General features: G+C 43.6%; 1 protein-coding gene across 1 annotated transcript in view; it reads right to left on the bottom strand.

Annotated features, from left to right (window-relative positions):
- Positions 1 to 21,342, bottom strand: part of TEKT2 (tektin 2 (testicular)) — a 44,000-nt gene extending 22,658 nt beyond the window's left edge. Inside the window, exons 1-3 of the mRNA XM_015429626.1 lie at positions 21,326 to 21,342; positions 6,504 to 6,671; positions 214 to 339 (exon numbers count right to left, since the gene is read on the bottom strand). Of these exons, the coding sequence (XP_015285112.1) occupies positions 214 to 339; positions 6,504 to 6,659 (282 nt within the window). The 5' untranslated portion in view covers positions 6,660 to 6,671; positions 21,326 to 21,342. The remainder of the gene's footprint in view (positions 1 to 213; positions 340 to 6,503; positions 6,672 to 21,325) is intronic.
- Between the last annotated feature and the right edge of the window lie 601 nt (positions 21,343 to 21,943).

The following is a 21,943-nucleotide window of genomic DNA, read 5'->3' as shown; positions in this document are numbered from 1 at the left end:
CACTCAGAGATTCCTCTTTGGTGCCTGAACATTCAACAGGCATTGTCCCCTTCTTCCAGTTTTAAGGGCTAGAAACTTGGGATGGGGGGGGGAGATTCTCAGGATTGTGAATTTTGCACTGCAGTTCTATGGCCTTTTTTTCAGAAGCACAGCACTGCACTAGAGGCCATTAAACCTGTGAATCTTCCACCTACTCAGAGTTAGCCAACCTACTTGGGTCAAGGTATTGATTTCAACATCAGTGTCTGTAAGGCATTTGTCCAGGGCCTCCTTCCATTGATTGACGCCATCAATTCGTTCATTAAGACGCGTGCGGTTGTCATGTTCATCCCACTTTGTCTGCAGATGGAAGAGGAAAGGCAAAGGGTTCAAATGACTCCTTCAGATAGTCTGTGATCGCTCAGTTCTTGCAGAGAGAAGGAGGGACAAGCTGTCTTCAAGATTGTCCTTCCTGGTCCTGGCAGGAAAAAGTGAAGCACAGCAATGAAGAACCAAAAGAAATAACCCTCCACCCCACCCCAATAAATCAAATAATGGACACAAAGCCGAGAAACTTCTTTGAGTATCCAAAAAGTAAAAATCTATTCTGATGTGTGATATGCCAAAATACATTTTGAAGCCCATTTTTGAAGGGAAAAATTACTCCAATAGATTAAAATGATAGACCATTCTCCTTTCTAACTCAGGAGTCCACAACATAGTGCCCACACCTTTCTTGGCAGTTGCCAAGTGCTTTTAGAGAGTGGATGGGGGCAGATGGGTCTTTTGTCCAGCAGGGCTTCTGACTGGCTGTGCAGATCTTTAAAAATGTTGCTATGGGGGACATACTAGTTGTATTTGCTGATAAGAAAACAAGAGACTCAGTATTGAAAAAAACAAAGACAGACCCCACTTGTACATCATGACAAAGAGATACACATTTTCCAAGATTTACCTGCATCAGTACTGAAGAAAAGGAAAGACTTTGATTCTCTTCGGCAAATACTACAAAAGAAAGGAATAAGATACTGCTAGAGAATCCCATTCACCTTGGAAGCCTTTTTATCTACAGGTAAAAGAATAATTTTGACGTCTGAACAGGCCAAGCTCCTGGCAAGAGAACTAACTGGGAAAGAACCAGAGGAATCGGAAGAATTGAGAAAAGGAAAAGAAGATTTAAACAAAGAGGACAAACTTGATGAAGCTGCAGCTTATTGATAAGAGGTGGATACTTTGAATGGCCTAAACTCCCCAACTAAGTGATCTAAGACATTTAATTGGTTAAAGAAAAAAAATTATCCATAATTTGTATGCAAGAGACTCATGTTAAAAAGGTACATGAGGAAATTTTATAACAAGGAATTGGGTAAAGTATATGCAGCTTCATCTGCAGAGAAGAAAAAAGGTGTTGTGATTTATATAACTGACCAACATTTAACTGTAATAGAAGAGTTAAAAGACCCTGAAGAAGATATATCCTGTTAAAAATAAGATTTCCAGAAGATAAAATCTTCACATTGGCTTCAATTTACATTCCAAATAATGCCCCAAAAAACTTCTGGACTTTCAAGAGGGAGAAAAAACTTCTGGACTTTCAAGAGGGAAAAGACAGATCAAAAAGTCTGCAGGAGGAAACTACTCAAGAATGTCTTCACTTATATGGAAATGCTGAATTTAGAAGATTTATGGAGAACTCTTCATCCTCACTCAAAAGACTATACCTTCTTTTCAGACAGACACTAGACATATTCAGGAATCGAAATGTGCTGGACATCTAAGACTACTTATGAACTTGAGATCCATTGAAATCCAACCAAAAACAATTTCTTTCTTTCTTTCTTTTTAAAATCCACCCTCAAAGGGTAGAATTTTTTTTTTCCTAACAGACAAACCGAACATACACACATATAACACAAACAGGGGTATCAAATGCTTATGTTTCCAATAATTGCCTCTTAGATAGTCTCTATCTAATACAATATCATGTATCATTATTTTCTATGAGCTCACATTTTTGTATCTTAAAACCAACATCTGTACCTGCTATCTCAATGTTCTAACCTATACTTTGCTCTAGGGATTACATTTTTAGGTTACAATCATTTGCACTATTATACCAATTATAGAAGCGCCTCCATGTGTTCTGGAATGTATAGTTTGTGGATCCTCTTATCAACAAAGTCAATTTATCACTTTCTGCTGTTTTCATCAGTTTTTGTATATATTCCTGCTTTTTTTGGTACATCTTGTGCCTTCCAGTATTTGGCATATAGCATTCTTGCTGCTGTAGTAAAGTAGATAATTAAATATCTGTTGCTTTTTTCAGGTGAGGTGGTGGTAAGATTCTCCAGAAGATACGTGAGGGACCAGATTTTAAAAGCAACAAATGGAACTACCCTTAAAATTGATGGCAAGGAGATAAGAGTTTTGAAAGACATTCCCTTTGAACTAAGAAAAAAAGGAAAAAATACAGAGACTTGGCTTTGTTTCTACAAAAGAACAATATATCCTACAAATGGATTGTACCCGAAGGCATACTCTTCAAATTTCAAGATAAGAGGGGGGAAATTGACTCTGTTACGAAAGCACGAGAGTTTCTGCAGCAACAATTGGATCCAACAGGAGAAGAGGATGAGAAGAGCAACAAGGAAAGTGATGATGAAACACTTACTGGAGAAGACTTGGATTCGAAACGTGGGGCGGCTGCCCCCAAGCAAGGATATCAATTGAGGGAAAGAAGAGGCAAAAGAGATACTAATTTTCTCTGAAGTTTGACTTTTGATTCTTATTATTTAACCATTCTTTTGTATGGTTCTTTACTAAGTCAGAATACCTGGACTTGAAATATTTAAGCAATTTTAACGATCACCTTCAATGTAACAAATTACTCTTTTTTATTTAAAGCTACTTTATTGTAATCATTATATGACCACCACCTCTTGGGTTTTTAGTGGATTATCTTTACTTTCTCCCGTAGTTTATAGTTTCCTTTTCCCTATTTTCTTGTAGTTTTTAGAAAATAAAATTAAAAAAAAGGATGTCCTCTCTCTCAACTTCATTCTTGTGATGGAAATTTTTGCTTCAAACATAAGACAAGATTTCAAAATTAAAGGATTAAAAGTAGAAGAAGAGGAGTTTAAACTAAAGAGTTAGGCAGATGACATGGTCCTTACAATTTCGAACCCCCAACAATCAAGATGTAATGGAGCAAATTGGCAAGTTTTCAGGGTATAAAATCAACAGGAAGAAAACCAAGATTATTTAAAATTCCCAACTACTCAAGAAGAAGAGGAGATTAAGAAAATTTCAGGATGCGACATAACAAGCAATCCAGTCAAATATCTAGGAATATATCTCATGGGACAGAATGCTACACTATTAAAGGACATAACAACCTGGTCCAAAATCCAAAAAGATCTTGAAAGATGGTCCAAATTACATCTATCCTGGCTAGGAAGAATTTCTGCTATAAAATGAATGTACTGCCAAAATTAAACTTTTTGTTACAGATGATTCCAATTTCAATTCCTGAAAAGACTTTGAGTGACTGGCAAAGACAAATAAATAAGTTTGTATGGAAAAACAAGAAGTCAAGAATAAGATTTAAAGTATTGCAAGGTGAGAAGAAAAGAGGTGGTCTGGCAGTACCTAATTATAAATTAGCTGGGCTAGTTTGGATATCAGATTGGATTAGAAGTCCCAGTGAAAGACTGATAAAATTAGAATCTTCAAATCTTGATGGTAGACTACATAGCTACCTGTGGATTAAAAAATCAATATAAAAAAACCCCATTATCACATAAACATTATCACATAGAAAGAATCAAATATCCAATTATTTAAGTATTGTCTTTTTATAACAAAAGGATATTGCACAACCCCTTTATTAATACCATTCCTCCTTTGTTATACAAAAGTTTTTTGAAGGACTCCTTTAAGCCTATTTTGAATTAGTGTTCATTCTTCCTCCAACAGAGGTCCAGATATTGTCCTGTTTCAGGGTCTTCCTCAGGGAATTCAACAGATATTTCCAAACACAAAGCTGCCAAATACTAACATGAAAGGTAGCAAAAACAGAATAGGTTACAACACTAGCAGTCTCATGATGAACAGAGTCTCAAGAAAATACAAAGTTCTTACCCAAGATATTCATCCAAATTTCACCAATGAACGCTGCAAAAAGTCTCTCTTAATGAGCTCAAGGCTTCCTCCAAAGTGAAAAGCCAGTTTGGTGTAGTGGTTAAGTGTGCGGACTCTAATCTGGGAGAACTGGGTTTGATTCCCCACTCCTCCACTTGCACCTGCTGATGTGACCTTGGGTCAGTCACAAGCTCTGGCACAGCTGTCCTTGAAAAAGAGCAGTTTGTGTCAGAGTTCTCTCAGCCCCACCCACCTCACACGGTGTCTGTTGTGGGGAGGGGAAGGAAAAGGAGATTGTAAACCGCTCTGAGACTCCAAGTGAAGGGCGGGGTATAAATCCAATCTCTTCTCTTCTTCTTCTTCTTCTTCTTCATCATCATCAATCTCTCCTTAACTTTGCATAGTTATATAAAGCACAATGGGGTTGGGAGTCCATGAAAAATGGATTCTGGCCCCTTTAAATAATCTTTTCTATAAAAATATTCTTTGTTACAAAAGATTTTTGGATGATGGGCTGGTGATATATTCAAATGACCCTACACAGCCAGTAGAAGATTTTTTTGATATGGCTTAATGATCTACATGACCACATAAAACCTACTGATTGTAATACCTATCTTCATTATGAATCTAACCATCCGAAATGCTTAAAAGTATTCTTTCTATGTGATAATGTTTATGTGATAATTAATATTAAAGTAAATAATTTGTAAGAAATATAGAAAGAATTAAAAAATATACTAAAATGAATAAATATATAAAAATTATTTGAGATACTTTGTAATCATCTGTAGCACGGCATTTGCTGACTTTTGGCAGCCCAAGCACAGCAGTAATGCGGCTTGCACATGGCAGATTTCCCCACAGTTTCCCTGCCCAGCCCCCTAGAAGTGGCCATCCCCTGTCCCATGGGGCTTTTTCGGGTGTTTTTTTTTAAATTGGCAATTGAATAGCATTATAACCAGGGGTCATTTCGTAGAAAAAGAGGTGCAGAAGCTCATTAGCATAACTCATTAGCATAACTTATTTGCATATACCACACCCCCTGACATAATCGGAAGTGTGTCAGAAGGCAATACCCACCGCTCAGGCTCCACTGGACTGTTTAGGATTGCTAGCTATTGGGGGGGGGGACCTGCAGATCTGTGCTCGCAGAGGAGGGAGAGCTTGTACCTGAATAAAACTTGGGTCTTAAAGTTGCCACTGGACTGTTTTGGACCGGGGGCCGGGGGGAGCTCTGCAATTTACCTGGCTGCTTCTTGCTCTGACTAAGGGCTGCTGGGAGCAATGGGTGGGGCTTGTTGCATGTGCCTGCCCCCTGGGCTCTTTACTGCCAGAGCTCTGCTCCTGTGCGTTCCTGCAGGAAATGACCCTTGATTATAACTATATGTGTAACAGGTTCTCTAAATTCTCAGGCTTAATTTTTTAAAAAGTAAGTCTGCATCCCCTTCCGTTGTATAGATGTGCCTTTCCCATTATATCTCTGCAATTGAAAGGGTTAGAGGTTTTCCATTTTTTAAATGTAACCTGGGACTTCAGAGAACCTGCTACAAATATTGTTATAATGGTATATTGATAAAACAATATTCAATTGCTGACTGTTTTAAAATAAAAACCTCCCCCCTCCGCTCAGTAGTGAGAGGAAGAAATGGCTTCTACATGGGTGGGAAAATCCAAAGTTTCCCACCTACACGGCAGCCATCCAGGCTTTATTGAAATTTCCCCCAAAGCTTAAACATGAAGGAAGTTTGAGAAAGATCAGAGAAAAGACAGGGAAACCCTGGGAAGTGCACAAATGCACCACAATGCTGTGGGGAAGCAGGGGGGAAACCCCATCCAAACAGTATTGAACCTGGGGCAGGTAACTAGTATGGAAATGGCCAGAGTTAATTTTCTGAAGCATTGGTGTAGAGCAACCCCTAGCAGGTTCTTAGATAAAGAGGTCTTTGATAATGAAATCTCTCTTTTTCCCCACAGATGGACAAGCAACAGAGGCTCATGGGTGTGTGTAAACACAGATCTGCCTCAATTCCATAAAAACAGTAGGAGGGTCAGATGTTTTTTTAAATAGAAAAAGGGGCTTCTGGTGTAGGGTTGCCAGGACCCCCCTGGCCACTGGTGGGGGATGGGGGGTTAAAGTTGCCAGATCCAGGCTGGGAAACTCCTGGGAAACTCCTGGAGATTTGGGAGTGGAGGCTAGGGAGGACAAGGACCTCAGTGGGGTACAATGCCATAAAGCCCACATTCCAAAGTTTCCCTATTCTCCAGATCTCTGTAGATGGGCTCCCCAGGTCCCACCTGGAGGCTGGCATCCCTATTGGAGTAATGGGCACGCTGACTCCAGTGAGCAAGGCCATACCCCCAAAATTGACATGCCTACTCACCTGGTTGTTGGTTTCATTGCGAAGAATCCGAGCCTCCTGCCTGATCTGGTGAGATGCAGAGCGCTGCCTCTCAGCATTGGTTGAGATGAGGTCACGGTCAGTGTACCAGTCTGGAAGTGTGAACCTCTGGCCTGGCTTCACGCTCAGAGTGGCCATGGCTGCTCCCAACTATGGAGGACAGGAAAGGGGGGGAAAGTCTTGGTTGGATTGACAAGATGGCCGTGCTCCCCACTTTGCACTACTCTGCAACGCCAAAACTTGCATTCAGTTGCCCCCTCCGAGATCATGCCTTAAATGATGCCTGCTTGCCTTATTTAGGAATTTTATTTGCCACCTTTCCAGTTTGTTTGTTGTGAGCTTCCTTGAGCCTTTCAAACTATCCTGCTAAGATCTTTAAAACAAGAGCACTCTTAACTAATTATAGTCAGGGCAAATTTTAAAAGCCTTCTGGAATAATGCAAGAGTGAAGTCGCACCTTAAAGACTAACAAATATGTGGCATGGTATGAGCTTTTGTGAGTCACTGCTCATTTCTTCAGATACAGGTAGAATGGGAGTCCATCTATCCTATTTATTAAGTGGAGTGATTTCAGATGCTGAATGAAATTAGCAGGCAAATGACAATAACAGGTGAGTGGCAATAGCAGGCATGATTGGATTTAGGTGAGATATGCAGAGGGGTAATAGGCATGGAGAAATCAGCATTGGTAGGTTTCCTGTCTCCTTACCAATGCTGATTTCTCCACACCTATTACCCCTCTGCATATCTCACCTAAATCCAAACACGCCTGCTATTGTCATTCACCTGCTTATTATCATTTGGCATCTGAAACCATTCCGCTTTCCAATAAATAGGACAGATGGACACCCATTCTAGCTGTATATGAAGAAGTGAGCAGTGACTTATGAAAGCTCATACCCTGCCACATACGTTGTTAGTCTTTAAGGTGCTACTGGAGAAAATGGCTGTTTTGGAAGGTGGACTCTATGGCATTACACGCCGCTGAGGTCCCTCCCTTCCCCAAACAATGACCTCCGCTGGCTCCACCCCCCAAATCTCCAAGAATTTCCCTGCCAGTCCTAGATGAAGGGAATTTTGGCTCTTCAGCACCATAATTTGAAAGCATCTATTCTTTGGTGTTCGGCCTTCCTTACGGTCCAACTCATGCAGCCATACATTACTACTAGGAATACTATCGCTTTGACCATATGAACTTTCGTTGGCAGGGTAACGTTGGCAATTTGATCTCTAGTTTCTCTACCTCTTTGAAACCCAGCTTGTACTTTTCTCTGTCCATGTACTACTGAAGCCTAGCTTGTAGGATCTTGTTAGCATATGAAATGAGTGCAATTGTGCGATAGCTTGAACATTCCTTGGCCTTGCCCTTCTTTGGGATTGGAATGTAAACTGACCTTTTCCAATCCTGTGGCTGCTGTTGCTTTTCCACATTTGCTGGCATATTGAGTGCAGCACTTTAACAGCATTGTCTTTTAGAAATTTGAATAGCTCAGCTGAGATACTGTCATCTCCGCTAGCTTTGTTGTTAGTAATGCTTTCTAAGACCCATTTGACTTCACACTCCAGGATGTCTGGCTCGAAGGTCAGTGATCACACTGTCATGGTTGTCGGGGACATTGAAAACCTTGGTTGTCGGGGACATTGAATGCTGCACCGGCAAGGCGGGATATAAATTGAAATAAATAAATAAACAAATCCTTCTTGTATAGTTCTTCTGTGTATTCTTGCCACCTCTTTCTAATCTCTTCTGCTTCTGTTAGGTCCCTACCATCTTTGTCCTTTATCATGGCCAGCTTTGCACGAAACATTCCCTTGATTTCTTCAGTTTTCTTGAAGTGATCTCTAGTCCTTCCCATTATTTTTAATTTATTTATTCCTCATATTTCTACCCCACCCTCCCAGCCAAAGCCAGCTTATAAGAACATTAGAAGCCAATGCTGGATCAGGCCAATGGCCCATCCAGTCCAACACTCTGTCACACAGTGGCCAAAAATACCAGGTGCCATCAAGGGGTCCACCAGCTGTGCCAGGACAGTAGAAGCCCTCCCACAGTTGTCCCCCCCAAGCACCAAGAATACAGAGCATCACTTGCCCCAGATCGAGAGTTCCTATCTATACCTTGTGGCTAATTACTACTGATGGACCTCTGCTCCATATGTTTATCCAATTCCCTCTTGAAGACGTCCATGCTTGTAGCTGCCACCACCTTCTGTGGCAGTGAATTCCATGTGTTATGTGTTAATCACTCTTGGGTGAAGAAGTACTTCCTTTTATGTGTTCTAATCCAACTGCTCAGTGATTTCATTGAGTTCCCACAAGTTCTTGTATTGTGAGAAAGGGAGAAAAGTACTTCTCTACCTGTTCTATCTCATGCATAGTCTTGTAAATCTCTATCATGTCACCCCTCAGTCTATTCTTTTCCTCTATTACTTTGCATTGTTCATTCAGGAAGGCCTCCTTATCTCTTCTTGCTGTCTCTGGAAATCTGCATTCAGTTGAGTAAATCTTTCCTTTTCACCTTTGCCTTTCATATTCCTTTTTTCCTCTGCTATTTGTACAAGGTACAAGACAAGGCTGCCCACTCTCTCCATTACTGTTCATATTTGTACTTGAAATATTTAATGATATGATTAGAGAAAATATACATATTAAGGGACTTAAAGTAAGAGGAGAAGAAATCCATTTGACTCAATTATGCAACTTTTAAAAACTTTACAAGACTCTGGTCAGATGGCTGGACTGAAAATTAATTTTAGCAAAACAAAAATCTTAATGAAAAATACGACTAAGGACCAAAATCAACAACTACAACTTTCAGGTTTAGAAGTTAAAAAAAAGAAGAAGAAATACTAGGGAATAAACATTTCAAATAGATGCAGTTCATTGATGGAAGATAATTACATGCAACTTATTTTGAAAATTAAGAAATAATAAATATCCTGCATGGGGAGAATAGCTACAATAAAAATGAACGTTTTACCTAGGCTTATTTTTTTATTCCAAACAATCCTGATTCTTCTAAACCAGAAATATTTTACAGAGCTAGACAAACTGATAAAACATTTTATATGGCAAAACAAGAGACCAAGAATAAAACTGAATGCTCACAGATAAAGTCTTTTTGCTCCACTTGCAGCCTTGATCCGTGCCCTTCCTGGCTTATTAAAGCTGGCCACAAAGGATTTCAAGGGATATCACCAAGTCCCTTTTGGAGGGGCTGTTCCCAGGGGTGCTCAAGGAAGCGATGGTCTGCCCTTTCCTAAAAAAAACCATCTTTGGACCCAGCCGAATTGGCGAACTACTGGCTGGTTTCCAACTTGCCCTATTTGGGCAAGTTAATTGAGAGGGCGGTGGCGTTACAGTTACAGGGCTTCGTGGATGATGCTTCCACGTTAGATTCCTTCCAGTCCGGCTTCCGCCCGGGACATGGGACAGAGACAGCACTGGTTGCTCTTACTGACCACCTCCGGAGGCATCTGGATTGGGGCGGCTCGGCAGTACTGTTGTTGGACCTGTCAGCTGCGTTCAACACGGTCGACCATTAGTTGCTGGTTCACCGCCTCGCCGACATGGGAATTCAGGAGGTTGCCTTGCAATGGCTTGCTTCCTTTCTCCAAGGTCGGGGACAAAGAGTGGCACTAGGGGAACAGCAGTTCATGAAGCACCCGCTGCTGTTCAACATCTACATGCACCCCCTTGCCCAAAGGTATGGGCTGGGGTGCCATCAGTACACCGATGACACTCAGCTCTATCTGATGTTGGGCGGCTGGTTGGACTCCAGACCGGAAGATCTGGACCGGCACTAGAAGTCATGTCTGGTTGGCTTAGGCTGAGCCGACTAAAGCTGAATCCGACGAAGACAGAGATCCTGTGCGTGAGTCGGAGTGGGCTGGGAGGAGGAACCCTACTCCTGACTTTCAGAGGGTGCCATTGGTGCCAGTGCCGGAGATTAGGAGCTTGGGAGTGCTCCTGGATTCCTCCTTAACAATGGAGGCCAAGGTGGCAGCCACTGCCAGGCCTTTTACCATCTCCGGCTGATCAGGCAGTTGGTTCCCTTTCTCAGCCGCGATGACCTGGCTACGGTGATCCATGTGATGGTCACCTCGAGACTAGACTACTGTAATGCTCTCTACATGGGGCTGCCCCGTTGCAAATTCGGAAGCTGCAGCTAGTGCAGAATGCCGCGGCCAGGCTTCTGATGGGTCTTCCCAGATGGGAACACATCCAGCCAGTGCTGAAGGTGCTGCACTGGCTGCCAATAGCATACCAAATTCACTTCAAGGTGCTGGTGCTTACCTTTATAGCCCTATATGGCCAGGGTCCGACATACCTAAGGGACCGCGTTTCCCCATATATACCCCAGAGAGCACTGAGGTCGGGGTCCCAGAACCGACTGGCCCTGCTGAGCCCCAAGGATGCCAGGCTCGCCACCACCAGGGCCAGGACTTTTTTAGTGGCAGCTCCATACTGGTGGAATGAGCTCCCGGAGGAGATCAGGGCCCTGTGGGATCTTGTAGAGTTCTGCAGGGCCTGCAAGACAGAGCTCTTCCACCAGGCTTTCAACTAGGAGCCGCCCCCATTACTACCAACGAGCCGGCTCGTAGTTTCAACATCTGGCCTCTACCACTGTTCTCAGGAAGACCATTGAGTGGCAAACTGTCTGGCAGTATGGTATTTTCAGCATGCCATCTTATGTACCGAATGTTTCAGCACTAGCACTTCATGAGACTTTTGTTTTATTGTAATTGAATTTTAAACTGTTTTTATGTGAATGGTCATTTACAGACCAAATATGTAAGCCACCCTGAGCCCGCTTGTGGGGAGGGTGGGGTATAAATTAAATAACTAAATAACTAAATAAATAGAGAGAGAGAGAGCTGGATTGGCAGTTATATTATAGAGCAAATTCATTGATGTGGTTAAGAGAATGGATTACTTTAGAAAACCTCAAAATATTAGCACTGGAGGGACATGACTTAATGTTGGGATGGCATGCATTTGTATGGTACGGAAAGCTGAGGTTCATAAAAACTTTAAACAACACGTTGTTAGAAGAGCATTGTTAAAGGTATGGGAAGAAGTGAAAAGGGTTTTTCTATACTAAAATACCAAAATGGGTCTCACCATTAGAAGTGTTTACTAACCCAAATCTATTTCAAAGAAGTGGATTGTTAAAGTATGAGGATTTTCTAGATGTCAAAAATGAATTAAATTCATTAGAAGCTATTAAAAAACAAAAAAAGTTTACTTAAATTGGTGGGAAAGTGTATAAATAGAATCAAGATATGCCAAAGATTAAAACATAGGTTTTTATTTAAAAAATAATAGAAATTGAGAAAGTATTGTTATATACTGAGGAAAAAATGATTAAAAATCTGTACTTAATAATGTTGGAAAATAAAACACAAGATGAAATAATTAAAAACTGTATGGTTAAATGGGCACAAAAAATAGGTCATAATATTGATTTAGATCAATGGTTACGGGTATGGAAAACAAATGTAAAAATTACCAAAGCAGTTTCGTATAAAGAAAATATTTATAAAATGTTTTATAGATAGTAAGAACATAAGAGATGCCAATGTTGGATCAGGCCAAAGGCCCATCCAGTCCAACACTCTGTATCACACAGTGGCCAGAAATACCAGTGCCATCAGGAGGTCCACCAGTGGGGCCAGGACATTAGAAGCCATCCCACTGTTGACCCCCCCCCAAGCACCAAGATGACAGAGCATCACTTGCCCCAGAGTCCCTATCTATTTGTTGTTGTTGTTGTTCAGTCGCACAGTCGAGTCCGACTCTTCGCGACCCCATGGATCATCTCCCGCCAGGCCCTCCTGTCTTCCGCCGTCCTCTGAAGTTGGCTCAATTTCATGTTTGTTGCATCGATGACACTGTCTAACCATCTCATCCTTTGCCGTCCCCGTCTTCTTTGACCTTCAATCTTTCCCAGCATCAGGGTCTTCTCCAGTGAGTACTCCCTTCTCATTTGGTGGCCAAAGTATTTGAGCTTCAGTTTCATTATCTGGCCTTCCAGGGAACAGTCAGGGTTGATTTCTTTGAGGATTGACTGATTTGATCTTCTTGCAGTCCAAGGGACTCTCAAGAGTCTCCTCCAGCACCATAGTTCAAAAGAATCTATTCTTCGGCGCTCAGCCTTCCTTATAGTCCAACGCTCGCAGCCATACATGACTACTGGGAATACCATTGCTTTGACCATGCGGACTTTTGTTGGCAGGGTGATGTCTCTACTTTTTATCATGCTGTTTAGGTTCGCCATCGCTTTCCTCCCAAGGAGCAGGCGTCTTTTAATTTCATGACTGCTGTCACAGTCTGCGGTGATCTGGGATCCCAGGAACGTGAAGTCTGTCACTACTTCCACGACTTCCCCTTCTATTTGCCAAGGAGTGATGGGGCCGGATGCCATGATCTTAGTTTTTTTGATGTTGAGCTTCAAGCCCACTTTTGCGCTCTCCTCTTTTACCCTGAGCAAGAGGCTCTTTAGGTCCTCTTCACTTTCTGCCATTAGAGTGGTATCGTCTGCATATCTGAGGTTGTTGATCTTTTCCCCAGCAATCTTAATTCCCGCTTGTGATTCATCCAGGCCAGCATTTCGCATGATGTACTCTGCATATATATTAAATAAGCAAGGCGACAATATACATCCTTGTCGTACTCCTTTTCCTATGCTGAACCAATCAGTTGTTCCATATCCGGTTCTAACTGTCGCTTCTTGGCCCTTATACAGGTTTCTCAAGAGACATGTGAGGTGGTCTGGTAAGTGGGGAATCAAACCTGGTTCTCCCAGATTAGAGAACATAAGAACATAAGAACATAAGAGATGCCAATGTTGGATCAGGCCAAAGGCCCATCCAGTCCAACACTCTGTATCCCACAGTGGCCAGAAATACCAGTGCCATCAGGAGGTCCACCAGTGGGGCCAGGACATTAGAAGCCCTCCCACTGTTGACCCCCCCCCAAGCACCAAGATGACAGAGCATCACTTGCCCCAGAGTCCCTATCTATACCTTGTGGCTAATAGCCACTGATGGACCTCTGCTCCATATGCTTATCTAATTCCCTTTTGAAGCCGTCCATGCTTGTAGCTGCCACCACTTCCTGTGGCAGTGAATTCCAAGTGTTAATCACTCTTTGGGTGAAGAAGTACTTCCTTTTATCCGTTCTAACCCGACCGCTCAGCAATTTCATGGAGTGCCCACGGGTTCTTGTATTGTGAGAAAGGGAGAAAAGTACCTCTTTCTCTACCTGCTCTTTCCCATGCATAATCTTATAAACCTCAATCATGTCACCCCTCAGTCGTCGTTTCTCCAAGCTAAAGAGCCCTAAGCGCCTTAACCGTTCCTCATAGGGAAAGTGTTCCAACCCTTTTATCATTCGAGTTGCTCTTTTCTGCACTTTTTCCAAAGCTATAATATCCTTTTTAAGGTGTGGTGACCAGAATTGCACACAGTATTCCAGATGAGGTCGCACCATTGATTTATATAGCGGCATTATGATATTGGCTGATCTGTTTACAATACCCTTCCTAATAATCCCCAGCATAGCATTGGCCTTCTTTATTGCAGTCACACACTGTCTCGACATTTTCAGTGAGTTATCTACTACAACTCCAAGATCTCTCTCTTGATCTGTCTCTGCCAGTTCAGACCCCATCAACGTGTATTTATAGTTAGGATTTTTGGCTCCAATGTGCATCACCTTGCACTTGGCCACATTGAACCCCATTTGCCATGTTGACGCCCACTCGCCCAACTTTGACAGATCCCTTTGGAGTGCCTCACAATCCTCACTGGTTTTCACCACCCTGAACAACTTCGTATCATCCGCAAATTTAGCCACTTCACTGCTTACTCCCAACTCCAAATCATTAATGAACAAGTTAAAAAGCAGTGGACCAAGTACTGATCCCTGTGGTACCCCACTGCTTACACCCCTCCACTGGGAGAACTGCCCATTTATACTCACTCTCTGTTTTCTATTAATTAGCCAGTTTTTGATCCATAAAAGGACTTGTCCTTTTATCCCATGATTTTTGAGCTTGCTTAGGAGCCTTTGATGAGGAACTTTATCAAAAGCTTTCTGGAAGTCAAGGTAAATAATATCTATTGGATCCCCCTTGTCCACATGTTTGTTCACCCCCTCAAAGAACATTAACAGGTTAGTGAGACAAGATCTTCCCTTACAGAACCCATGTTGAGTCTGCCTCAATAGGTTTTGTTCATCTATGTGCCTACTAATTCTTTCCTTAATAATGGTTTCCACCAATTTACCCGGTATCGACGTCAGACTGACTGGCCTGTAATTTCCCGGATCTCCTCTGGAACCCTTTTTAAAGATGGGAGTGACATTAGCTACCTTCCAGTCCTCAGGAATGGAGGCTGATTTTAAGGAGAGATTACATATTTTTGTCAGGAGATCCACAAGTTCACAATTGAGTTCTTTCAGAACTCTTGGATGTATGCCATCTGGGCCTGGTGATTTATCAGTTTTTAAGTTGTTTATCAGTTTTAGGACCTCCTCTCTCGTCACCTCAATCTGACTCAGGTCTTTCAACACCCCTCCCGAACTCAGCGGCTCTGGAGTGGGCAAGCACCTCTCATCTTCCACAGTGAAGACGGAGGCAAAAAATGCATTTAGCTTCTCAGCCATTTCCCTATGGTATATGACTCCAGATATTTTAGCAAAGTGTTACCCTGATCTATCAAATGATTGTTGGAAATGCCCAAAGTCTTTTGGTACATTTTTCCATATGGGTGGACTTGTGATAGAGTTAAAAACTATTGGTCTTGGATCCACGAAATCTTACAAAAAATGTTAGATTGTACTGTACCATTTACTCCTGAACTATTTCTATTGAATGTAATGCCAGAAAATTGTAAAATACAAGATCTTTACCTTATCATACATGTAGTGACTACTGCAAGAATCTTATATGCTAAGTATTGGAGGAAAAGCGAACTACCTTCTAAAGAAGAACTGATATACAAAACTCTTGAAATGACTGAGATGGACAAATTGACTTTAATTTTGAGGGGACAAGAAGAAGGAAGTTTCTGCAATACATGGTCAAGATTTTATAAATGGTTGAAAGACTATTAAAAATAAACTATATAGACATATGAACATTTTAGGAGACTTCATTTTCATATTAATATGCAAAAGACTTATGCAAAACTATTTGGTGATAATAATTGTAGTAAACATTCCAGGTGACAGCTACATGATATAGATAAGTATATGTAACCCCCATTTTATGTTTATGTGTATGTGTTATGTCTGTTTTTGTTTGTTTTTGTCCATTGAAAAAATTTAAAAAAATCAATTAAAAAAAAAGTACTAGCTAAACAAGCCTAACAAGGGTGGGTGGTGGGAAAGCTGCATTCGGTTTAGGGTTGCCATTTGCCTAGTGAGGGCTGGGGATCCCCCAATTTTGTGGGCTCCTGCCCATTACCAGCCAGCTGATGCATCGTGCATGATGTCACTGTTTTGGGGAAAATGGGGGGCAACGTCACTTCCCACTCCCGGAATGTCCCCCCCATCCCTGTGCTGGCCGGAAAAAAGGGACCTGGCAACCCTAATTTGGTTTGGCACACAATAAAGCCATAAGATGTGCAAGGAAGAAAAGGTAGCAAAGATCTCTGAAGATGGATCTGATTTTGCCTTTTGTTGCATAGCATGGCCCTCTTCCTGGGTGTGCAACTAAATACAGCAACAGTGCCTGTGCCAATGTAGAGTTGCCAAGTCCCCCTTGTTCCTCAGAGGGGGATGGGATGGTAGATTTACCAGATCCAGCTTGGGAAACTCCTGGAGATTTGGGGATGGAGCCTGGGGAGGATAAGGACCTTAGTGGGGCACAATGCCATAGAGTCCACCCGCCAAAACATTCATTTTCTCCAGGGGAACTGGTCCCACCTGGAGGCTGGCATCCCTAGCCCCTTCCGTACTGCCTGTCAGTGCTCAAGGCATTTTACAAGTGTAGAAAATAGTACTGGGTGTAAACTAGGGTTACTTACCAAGTCCCTACCTGCTGCTGGCGGGGGGATTTGGGGGGTGTTCCGGGGTGATGATGTCACTTCCGGAAGTGACGTCAGTGCTTTGGTGATGTCAAGGCAGCACTCTACTTTTTGGGCAAAACTCTACGGTAAAAGTGGCTACAAACCATAGAGTTTTGCCCAAAAAGTAGAATGTTGCCCCTGATGTCGCCGATGCAATGACATCACTTCCAGAAGTGGCATCATTGTGTTACCGGCATCATCAAGGGACGTCTTTTTGGGAGCTGGCCTGTGGTGGATCCAACCCCGCAAAAGAAGGGGATCCCTGCCCCCACCTGGGGGCTGGCAAGCCTCGTGTAAACTCAGCAGCATGAAGGTTGCAGCTTTTGCTAAATAAAAACAGGTTTCTTAAGCTCCCAATGCACATAGGCAAGGCCTGTTATGTTCAGAAGCCAGGGAGTGGGAGAGATCATTTGTCTTTACCTCCCCCCCCCCAAAGGCTCCTATCTGACCCCCTTCCTTCCACATTGTTAGTCCCCTCTCTCTTTCCTTCTGCACTGCAGGTAGAATTTCACTGCAAATAACATACACACAGGACCACTGCCAAAAACAGTAGCCCTGCATCTATTCCCTGGCCCATAATATCTAGGTCGGGGTGGCCAAACTGTGGCTTGCAAGCCACATGTGGCTCTTGAAGCCCTCCCCTGTGGCTTGTGAGCCTTTCCCCCTCCTGCCACCCCCTCACCCGCCGCTTTGATTTTCCCCCCAGCAGCTAGCCTTATTTAGAATTGGGTTGGTGGGAGGGAGGGGAGGGGAGCCAGGGGCTGTTTACTGGAAGCAAGGCCCGGCCCCCACCAGCCCTCAGTTGGCAGCAGCCCTCACATGCTGTCCCTTCATGCTGCTGCGGGAGCCAGAAAGGTAAGCTGGGCTGGGTGTGGGTAGCAGGGACTGTTTTGGGGTGGTGGTGGCTGAGCGCGCCCAGGCTGCAGGCAGCCATGTCGCTCTGGAGTGGGTGGCAGGGACTGTTTTTTGGGGGTGGGAGGCGGCCGGGAGCTGTTTTTGGGGGTGGAGGGGGCTGGGAGCACCCGCCAGGGGCTGTTTTCGGGAGTGCCTGGGCCACGGGCAGCCTGATTGTTCTGCAGCTGGCGGCAGGGACTGTTTTTGGAGGGTGGCGGGTGCCTGGGAGCGCCTGGGTGCTCAGGAGCAGGTGGCGTGGTCTCCTCCAAACCCATCTGATCAAAGGGGTCTGGATGGAAGAAAAGGCCTCTTTTTTTGGCCTTGAAAACAGGGTGATGAAAGCCTGACTGTAAGTATGCTAAATTTGGGTTAAGCTGCTTTGCTGTTCATAAGTAACTGTTCCTTAACAGTTTGGTGTAGTGGTTAAGTGCACGGACTCCATTCTAGGAGAACCGGGTTTGATTCCCCACTCCTCCACTCGCAGCTGCTGGATGACCTTGGGCAAGCCATAGTTCTGTCAGAGGTGTTCTTGAAAAGAGCAGTTTCTGTCAGAGCTCTCTCAGCCCCACCTACCTCACAGGGTATTGTTGTGGGGAGGGGAAGGGAAAGGAGTTTGTAAGCCGCTCTGAGAGAAGGGCAGGGTATAAATCCAATCTCCTCCTCCTCCTTCTCATTTGACTTAGAAGTGATGAGCGCTGTTAAAAAGTGCAAGAAATTGTTGTTTGAGGTTAATGCTGCACAGGCAGGGCAGAGTTGTTGCAGAGTTCTTCCATTTCCAATGAAATGTAGATTCCCCCGGTACATGCCCTGCCTGCTCTAGAGAAGGAGGAGATTTCCAGAGCTCTGCTCTTTGCCACCATTAGATGCTTGCAGAAAGACAAATCAGGGATCATGTCAAAAAAAGCATGAAAAAGATCCATGGCAATCCTGTACAGTGTGTCTCCCTCTTTCTCTCCCTCTCTGTTCCCCCTCCCTCTCTCTCTCTCTGTCCCTCTTGATTTGTCTTTCTCTCTGTGTCTTTCTTAGCATATCAAGGTCAGTATTGTTTTGGGGGGTTTCAAGCTCATACACTGAATAAAACTTAAAGGTGCCAACATTGTTTTCTCCTTCTGCCTTCCCATGGTGTGAAATATTTGGACTTGATGGTAAGATGCAGGCATTTTTGTGTGGATTTAAGTGACCCGATTGACTTTCTGTGGCTGGGGCCATGTGGTTGGAATTTCCAGATGAGGCTGAATGAGGGCAACATGACAATGTTTTCCGCAGATCCTTTGTGCAAGTATCTAACAGTGCCATCCTTAGCAGGTCTAGTCATTGGGGCTTATTCCCAGGAAAGTGTCCTTAAGATGGCACGCTAAGTGGGATGCCTCTGGGGAGAGTGAAGGGGGTGAGAAAGCTCAGAAGACTGCCTTTCTCTTCAAGAATAGGTGCTGTGGGTTTGTATCTTAAGCTGTAGGTAAGTGAAGAAAAACATGCCTGCGCAGGAGATTTCAGGGCCTGTAGAAAGGGGAAGGTAGAATCTGTCGTCCAGCATTGTACAGTTGTTCAGGCAGGCAGGCAGGGGTCCAGCACGGTCTGTGCATGGGTGGTGTGTGTGTCCTCAGTATCTTAAGTCTACTTGAAAACTGGTGGTTTGACGAGAGCAGGAAGAGAAATGAGGGTTTGTTCTTTAAGCCTGTTTTTATTGTACAAAGTATTGTAACACACTGTTCAATGGCTGTCAATTTCTGCTTCCTCCTGGGACATCTTGGAGTCCCTTGAAAGCTTAGGAAGGGTTCCTTGGTGAGAAGAACAGCAGGCAGAGTGCCAGGGAAGATGGCTTGTCCACGCTGGCTGAGGTACCTCTGCCATTTCACAAAGTATTGCAATATATCTCAGCAATATCTGTTTTTACCACTTTTGTTTCTCTGTTATTACCACCTGGGGACTTCGGGGGTGAAGCCAGGAGACTTTGGGGGTGGCGCCTTGCAAAGATTTGTGATGTCATGTCCTGTGATGTCACTTCCAGGTCAAAGGTAAGGTTATGGCACTTCCTCGGTCCCACCTTTTCCAATGATGTCACATCCTGTACCAAAACCCAGCACTTCCTGTGAAGTCATTTTCAGGCCACTCCCTCAAACCCACCTCTTCCTCTGAAGTCACCTTGCGGCTCTCGAGCATCTGACATTTAGTCTATGTGGCTCTTATGTAAAGGAAGTTTGGCCACCCCGATCTATGTCATTTTACTCCATGCACTGAATACTTCACACCCAATCAAGGAAATATGGAGGTGGGATCAGAGCTTCTCACAGGCTACCATTTTCAGCAGCATCCTTGCATTTCCTGGAACATTTAGCTCATCATAAAGTAGCACAGAGAAGACAGAATTTTCAAATTGGGAGGGGGGATGTGGCAAATTAAAACACAACGTCTAAACCCATTATGTGCTCTAATATTAATGCTGTCAAGTAATTAGATGTTTAGTTAGCTAAATCTTGAGTTTTTCTCCCGTTGTAAGCACATTTATGTATCAACACCAAAGCAAAAATCTAAGTTTTTGGAAGGTGCATGTCTCAAGTATAAGAACAAAATCTGATGCCTTGCACACATCCTTTCACAAAATGGATATCTTATTTTAATCCTGTTTATTGAATGGGCACCAATGGTCTTTTGCACCTGTAGTAGACAGATTTTTTTGACAGGCAGCTGCAGAGTCCACCAGAGTTTGGTTCTTTGGGCAGCGTGCTTTCAGCTGGGCACTTTCAACACAGAAGTGTCACATAGTATCAGATGTTCTCAGAGCCTAGAACTGCTGCCAACTCTTTCACAAAGTTTAAGCATGGCTGGATATAGTTTCCTTTGTCTGAACTCTATGCTCTTGTTTAGGCATGGGCACTTTTTCCCCCTTCCCCGCTGCAGCAGCCCTTCTTGATAAACTGGCAGAATGTTGAAACTTCTTAAAAAGTCACATGGATTAAATCTTACAACACTAAAAACAGGCTAACCCTGTAGAGAGCCAGTGTGGTGTAGTGCTTGAAGTACTTGCCTAGGACCTGGGAGACCTGGCGTTGAATCTCCACCCTGTCACCCAGTCAATAGGGCTGTTGTGAAGATAAAACGGAGGGAAACGATATAAGTCCCTTGGGCCCCCACTGGAGAGGAAGGTGGGGTATACATTAAATTTTAAAAAAATATCTGTATCTTGAAACAAAAAGCGAGGAAGCAATTTTAGCCATCTGATTGAGGGCATCTCTGAGGGGCAGCAGATTTTTAGGGCTCCTTTTAAGAGGAACGATCAGGTTCAGCGCCAAATCCTTCCTCACCCTCTGCCCACCCATCTAACCCCAGCAAATTGGGGAAGCTGTACTTATACATTGCCACATACAAACCAAGGGTCTGCACCCAATTCTAAGTTTAAAAAGCCATCTGTCATACGCTGCTATCTATTATAAGCTTAGCTATAAATCTGTGTGCACTTATATCCGTGCATACATGTAAGGCAGAGTAAGAGTGCAATTGTGTAATGTGCTCCTGTCTTCTGCGACTAAGCAGGTGGCAACCTGAGAAAGGACATTCTCAATTGTGGCACCAAAACCATGGAACTCTATCCTCAGGGATACTTCTCTGTCCCCTTTTCCTGCGGATGAATGTCTTTATCTGGCATTCCCTCAATTATTCCCTCCTGCCCTTTCTGAAAACTGTCAAAGGGCCCTCAGCTAAGTCAGGGACCCCTGGTTTAGACAAAAGAAGAAAAAAAAACCCAAGCTGTTCGCAGTGGAAACTCTAAGCAACCTGGGTCAGGTGTCCCAAGAGAGAGGGCCTCCCACCCCAGACTCCACAATGCCACCCACTTACCTCTTCTCTCCCCCTCCAGCCACTGTCCTCTTCTCAGCCTCTGCTTCCTACAGCTGTTCTGTATTATCAGTCTGGTTGTTAAGCACGCTGTGTCTGTTGCCAAGGAGCCACAGTCCCCAGAAGCCAATCGGAATCTGTTTGCAATTGTTTACGAGGGAGGGAGGGAATAACCATGGCAACCCGGAGACTTAGGCAAAGAAAAGACTCCACAGCTGGGAATAGCTTGGTTTGGAGAAGTATATTAAAAGGAGATTGGGTACCTCTAGCTAGGATTTGCGGGAGGAGCTGTGGTTAAGAAATGCATTCAAAAAGCAGCTTTGACTGTACCCTCTGCCATGTTGTTTGTTTGTTAAAAATGGTTTTAATTGATTGCACTTGTGGTGAGAAGACTGTTGGGACTAGGATCTAGAGACCCAGGTTCAAATGCCTACTCTGCCATGGAAGTGTGCTAGGGAACCTTGGGCCAGTCACACACACTCAGCCGAACCTACCTCACAGGGTTGCTGTGAGGATAAAATGGAGGAAAGGAGAACAGCATAAGCCACTCGGGGGAGAAAAGCAGGGTATCTTTTAGGGAGAAACAGGAGAACAGAACAATCTGTTTAATTGGATCTCTTT

This window comes from Gekko japonicus, unplaced genomic scaffold (genome assembly GCF_001447785.1).
Source record: "Gekko japonicus isolate JY-2015 unplaced genomic scaffold, Gekko_japonicus_V1.1 scaffold521, whole genome shotgun sequence".
In the NCBI taxonomy this organism is placed as follows: Eukaryota; Metazoa; Chordata; class Lepidosauria; order Squamata; family Gekkonidae; genus Gekko; species Gekko japonicus.
The sequence above is the reverse complement of the archived record's forward strand: the minus strand, read 5'-3'. Positions and strand labels throughout refer to the sequence as shown.